This window comes from Guyanagaster necrorhizus (genome assembly GCF_019112545.1).
Source record: "Guyanagaster necrorhizus MCA 3950 unplaced genomic scaffold BT62scaffold_42, whole genome shotgun sequence".
Lineage (NCBI taxonomy): Eukaryota > Fungi > Basidiomycota > Agaricomycetes > Agaricales > Physalacriaceae > Guyanagaster > Guyanagaster necrorhizus.
Window position 1 is genome coordinate 332720 of NW_025064921.1, and position 5935 is coordinate 338654.

The 5935-nt window shown below is 48.6% G+C and overlaps 2 protein-coding genes across 2 annotated transcripts; both read left to right on the top strand.

The window, feature by feature from the left end:
* Nucleotides 1–1248: 1248 nt before the first annotated feature.
* Nucleotides 1249–3033, top strand: BT62DRAFT_982921 (histone acetyltransferase type B catalytic subunit; the record flags this gene model as incomplete). The annotated part of the gene is made up of 11 exons (XM_043189727.1): nucleotides 1249–1297; nucleotides 1350–1426; nucleotides 1487–1537; nucleotides 1588–1705; nucleotides 1752–1918; nucleotides 1973–2094; nucleotides 2147–2254; nucleotides 2333–2349; nucleotides 2409–2719; nucleotides 2770–2877; nucleotides 2929–3033. 11 exons carry the CDS (start codon nucleotides 1249–1251, stop codon nucleotides 3031–3033), a joined length of 1233 nt encoding a protein of 410 aa, XP_043034579.1.
* Nucleotides 3034–3310: 277 nt separating this feature from the next.
* BT62DRAFT_909307 (alpha/beta-hydrolase) lies at nucleotides 3311–4951 on the top strand (the record flags this gene model as incomplete). Its single annotated transcript, XM_043183737.1, has 8 exons — nucleotides 3311–3635; nucleotides 3689–3846; nucleotides 3914–3956; nucleotides 4010–4038; nucleotides 4097–4168; nucleotides 4239–4467; nucleotides 4548–4725; nucleotides 4786–4951. The coding sequence occupies 8 exons, from the start codon at nucleotides 3311–3313 to the stop codon at nucleotides 4949–4951; spliced, it is 1200 nt and encodes a 399-aa protein (XP_043034580.1).
* Between the last annotated feature and the right edge of the window lie 984 nt (nucleotides 4952–5935).

The window sequence follows — 5935 nt, forward strand, 5'->3', positions numbered from 1 at the left end:
TTCTTCGCCAGATAGTCTGCTCGTTCGTTTCCTACGATGTCTTTGTGGCCTGGGCACCACGAGATTTCGACTGTATGCATAGGATCGCTGTCGAGGAATTGGCATATGCGTCGGTGGAATAGTATTGAGAATGCTTGTCCAGTTCTGGGTAAAGGGTCAAATATGGCATTGATGGCTGATGAGTTGTCTGCGAAGAAGTATAGGTGCTTTACTTCTCCATCTTCCTTCGCATGGTTCGTCGCTCTTGTTGCTCCAATGGCGAGGGCTGCCATTTCTCCATCGTAGACTTCAGCTTTTCTCCCCAGGCCCATACTAAACCCGAATGCCTGTGTCCCATCTCTGAGCCCTATTACACCTGCCCCTACTCGCCTCTGGCCCCGTATGTCCCGCTGCGAGCCATCTGTGTATATTAGTAGGTGGTCCCGGGATTGTATCTTTTTGATGTCCCTGTTGTGTCGGCATGCTGCCTCATCCTTCGATAGGCCATTCATTCCGTTTATGCTCAGTCTTTCCCCATAGTCGTGTTTGGTGCGTCTCCATGGGGCTGCTAGCTCTGAGAACGGGTGCAGACGTTCATCATTAGGGTCCGTTTTTGTGGCGTCATTCTTCCGTGACCACATAAGTGACTCCTAGTCGTAGAGTCACGCATGTATGGATACAGAGTCTTCCTCTGAAGACCTGTAGGGGACTACTTACAGCTATCTTTTCCACTTCCAAAAGAAATGCCGAAATGAACTGTGGTCGACAAGGATAACTTAAATTCTGTCCCTCACGCAGGAATAAAAGATGATGCGTCATTTGCCGGGCAAGAAATGCTATTTCCCCGGCTCAAAGTTTCAAGTGATGCTGATTTGAAAGGGCTGCTGATGCTGGTTATAAAGCTATGGACTTGACTTTTCCAATTTCTGAGGGCTAGGACCTCGCACGGCATTAGTCAGTTTTTCACCGGTATTCAGATACGGTCGCCTAGAAATTTATGGCTATTTAATTGTGTTTCTTCACAGAGACCTCAGGGTATCTACTAAGTATCTGCTCGACAGGCGGTCACGGCTTTCACGTGATTTTGGGGTTTACCGGATGTCACAAACAAACAACCCTTTTTGGACGCGTGCTATTTCTTTCTCTTGCCACCACCGTGCTTCGTATCATTCCAAACAATCCAGAATTACGCGACAAAGACACAAAAGAAGACTTTATCGTTGCCTTCTTCCTTGATACTTCTTCCTGTGCGCGTGCAACACCCGAAATATGGCAGAATGGGCCGCAGACTCGAACAGTGCTCTCAAGCTGTCACTGGGTAAGCACAACGGCACTGGGCAGGAATTCATGGACTGAACGCTCCCGCATAGTACGAGCTGCTTTGGACAAAGAAGTTTTGGGCGATGATGAGTCCTATGAAGACTTTCATCCAACGTTCACCTATCCGGTACGTGCAGCATCGTTTTGGCTGGTCGTTGCTTGGGTGGCTGAATATCGTCGCCAATAGATATTCGGAGACGACGAGAAAATATACGGTTACAAGGACCTCACTATTGACGTGCGTTTCTCGAAGCTTGAGACAAATGGTCACGGTGACTTTTCTTTCAGATGCGGTTCGCATCAGGATCTTTGGTTCAATTTTTATCAATCGAATATGCTGAAAAGCTGGGGGCCTCGTCCACAGTGGATGATGTTGAGGGTACATTAAAGGACTTTATACCTCTAGGTACGTTTTTGGTCTGGCTACTAAATCTCCCGCTTATTCTTCGTAGAGTATTACACGGACTTGGCTGAGTTTGTTGCCAAGGTGGAAGAAGACGCATCATCTTTCAAGCCTCTTGGAGAAATGATTCATTCGTATTCACGACCACTCCCAGCACAAAAAGGAAAGGGAAAAGCTATTGAGAGTACGGACACGGTTGATTTTGAGGTTTATCATGTGAGTTGTTGCGCTACGCTGTCCAGTCCGCATAGCTAAAGGCTATGGTTTCAGACTACATTTCACACTCCTGGGTTTAGAGAATATCATCGACGAATGCAACTTTTTATTCTACTATATATCGAAGCTGGGTCTTATATCAACGAAGATGAAGATCAATGGGAATTTGTCGTTTTGTGCGTCGTGCTCAGTTGTCGGCGCTGATCATGCTTATGACTTGCTTTCTAGATACGAGAAACGCAGACGGCGGGATGGAAGTTTCACGTATCATTTCGTGGGCTACTCGTCCCTGTACAACTTCTACCATTTCCCAGAAAAATTCAGGTTACGACTGAGGTACGTCGACAGGCATGAGTTCATTAACATTCATTTATGAAATTTCATAGTCAATTCGTTATTCTCTCCTCATATCAGCGACAAAGCCCACGGATGTAAGGGTCAAGGGTCATTTCGGCAAAGGCGATTTTTTGGCTCACTGAATGCTTTACAGCTGCGCTATATTCAGCCATCTATCAATACATCCTATCTCAAGGTCATATAGCAGAACTGACAGTGGAAGATCCTGCTGAAGCGTTTGAAGACCTTCGCGACAAAAACGACTTACAGATGCTCTTTGCCCACACCAAGTTTATGCAAGAAGGATTCGGTGGCGATGGCCTATCGCACGGTGGGGGGCGAGTTGGCGGGGTAGGTAAAAGTGGTCGAAGTGGTCGTGGCGGACATTCCGAGAAGGGGAAACTCGGACCTCCGGTTGACAAGCATTGGGCAGAGAAGTGGAGACGGGAACTCAAGATTGCCGGTGTAGGTGTTCCTCTATCAGCTGTGGTCGAACCTGACAAAGAACCCAACAGCGCCAATTCCATCGTCTGATTGAGATGCTCATCCTGTCGCGGTTAGACCCAGCTGACCTTCGAGCATATCGGCTTCAAGTCAAAGAACGCCTCTACAGATTTAACTTTGTGAGTATCCTTCCCGTCTGTATGACAGACACTAATATGACCTGTCAACAGGAAACTCTTGCGCAGCTGGAGAAGGACGAGCGGTTGGAGAAGCTGGAGGAAACGTTCCAGAGTGTTCGGGAGGACTATTCGCGGATTTTAGCTTTGGTTAGATGACTTGACGCCATGTACTAACTTCAGTGTGGAAGGTACTTATGCTTACATCGCTTACGGTGTTGTCAAAAAAAGTTCGGGCCGAAGTGTGAGAAGAACGGTATCCAGTGACTACATCTAGCTTTGTGCTCTGTCCTATCTGTTCAACGTCAAAGCTTCGTCCCTGCGATATTTCGGTTCGGCAGTGCATCCTTTTCTCCGACGGGCCGTGGAGGTAAGCGCTATGACCGGTGGGTGTTGTTGTATAAAAGCTGACATTCCTGGGTTACAGCATCCCTCAATGGCATCACCAGAATCACCCTTCAAAATATCCATCCCGGACGAGAAACTCAAGCTCCTACAGCAGAAACTTGCGTTGGTTACATTTCCGGATGAACTTGAAGACTCCGGAACGAAATATGGCGCGCCGTTGAAGGATATTCAACGTCTGGTGGTTCGGTGGAAAGGCGGCTTCGACTGGCGAGCTCAAGAGGCCGCTCTCAACGCGGAGCTCCCGCAGTTCACCCGCGACATTGAGGTCGAGGGTTTTGGGGTGCTGAACATTCACTATGTGCATAAGAAGAGCGAGGTCGAGGGTGCTGTGCCGTTGCTCTTCGTTCATGGCTGTACCTGGCTTGCTGCTACTTGATTGGCTCATGTGTTAACTTTTACCTTGCAGGGCCGGGAAGCTTCATCGAAGTCCGCAAGATTCTCCCACTTCTGACGGCGTCGTCGCCGGACCATCCGAGTTTCCATGTCGTCGCGCTCAGCTTGCCGGGGTACGGGTTTTCAGAGGCCAGCAAAAAGCAAGGATTTCGACTTGCACAGTATGCTGAGGTGCTGCTCTCCACCGACGGTGACCGTTATTACATTTCAATATCGCTGACCCGAAGGAACATCGCAGGTTGCCAACAAGCTCATGCTGGCTCTGGGCTACAATGAATATGGTACGTGTCCGTGACTACCCTTTCGGATGTGTCTTCTAATTTTACGCTTCCAGTCGCTCAAGGTGGAGACTGGGGAAGCATGGTGAGTGCTGTCTTCAATTGAAGCATCTATTGTTACCATGACAACCGCAATCGCAAAGATCACGCGAAAAATCGCTCAAGTCTACGGGGGAAAGCATAGCAAAGCTTGGCATAGCAACATGGCTCTGCAAGTATCCCTCTTCGCTTCATCATTCGACGATCCTGATCGTCTACAGCGGTCGCCCTCCAACTCTGCACGAGCCCATACTGTACCTACGGCACCTCTTGACGCCGTACACAGCTGCTGAGAAAGCCGGGTTCGCTCGCGCCCAGTGGTTCCGCGCCAAAGGCACCGGCTACTCGGCGGAACATTCTACGCAGCCCCAAACACTGGGATATTCGCTCGCCGATTCTCCCGTAGGTCTCCTCGCGTGGATTTTCGAAAAGCTCGTCAACTGGACAGATGAGTACCCTTGGGATGATGACGAAGGTGAGGTGGGGGTGGTGGCCCGGGAAACTTATTCACTCTCCCAATTGTCGCTTATCTGGATATGTGTTTTTTTTTTCCAGTCCTAACATGGATCTCCATCTATTTGTTCTCGCGATCAGGTCCTACAGCGTCCATACGCATATACTACGAGGTTTTCGGGTCGTCTGAGCTCCCTTTGCAGTCTGTATTGGGAGAAAAACCGGCTATTCCACATGGCATATCGTACTTTCCGAAGGAACTTATCTCTCTCCCTCGTCTGTAAGTACTTTTCATACAGTGTCCCGGAGCAGAAGCCTGTACCGAGCCGTCGTCACACAGCTGGAGTCATACCACCAGTAACGTCGTTTTTGAATCTGAACATGCTGGCGGCGGACACTTTGCGGCGCATGAAAAGCCTCAGGCGTTGGTGGATGATTTGAGGAAAATGTTTGGGAAGGGAGGACCTGCTTTTGGGGTCGTACCTGGGAAGACTGGTTATAGGTGAGAGGTGCGGGGGGGAACCATGTTTGATGCCCGGCTGATGAGCTTCCTAAGCCGTGGCAAGCAGGCTTACAGGACGAAGCTGTAGTTTTGTATGTGTGTTAAGATATTCAAGGAATGTATCAGTACGTTTTTTTCACAATTATGGTTGTCGGTGCCCAGGAGCTTGCATTCTCTGTCAAGTTCTTTCCAAGTTGTGAATCGTTAAGGATTTTATCTCAAACTGCCTTTGACATGGACATTTGGTATGGAAGAAAGGGATATAGGTGCTAATTTCGTTGTTTCATTGCTGTTAGAGCGTTCGCCTCGTCGCAGTAGGGCCATCCCACCGGAGCACGAGGCTGTGGGGCAAGTCCATGGAGTTGGTGCAGGAATCACTGATGGTTGCGTTCCAACATGACCATCGTAAAAACAGGAAGACCTTGAACTCCCCTAGTAGGTGAAATGCCGCGGATGAAGAAGCCACAGAGAAACCAAAGAGAAACCCGACACGAGGACATCAGGAAACTCTAAAAGTGTAAGGATAATAAAATGCGAACGCACCCGCTGTAGAATCCTCCTACAGGTTTATTTTCAGGAATGCTATCAACGTCCATTCTGTTTTGTCAGGATCTCAACCAGAGACGCTATCTCGAGACCTAGAGAAATGTGTAAAGACCGGCGGAATAGAAGAATTGAACGAATGATGCACCGAGAAGTCGCTCGACGTTCTTTTGCGACCAAAAGCAATACGTGAAGAGAGCTTTAAGAAGACGGAGATGGTGATTGCACGACGACGTACCGAGTTTTTTTTCCCACCAGTTAGCGGGAATATCATTGTCACCCAGCCAAATAATTTGCGCTTTGTATTATCGCCAACGTGGAAAGGACCGATAGAGAAGGGGCAAAAGAGCCATATCTAAGTAGAGAAGCTAGAATGTTCTCGCCGGTCAACAACAAAGCGACGCCAGTATGTAGCACAAAGCACACCATTCCTTATCTTCAGCAC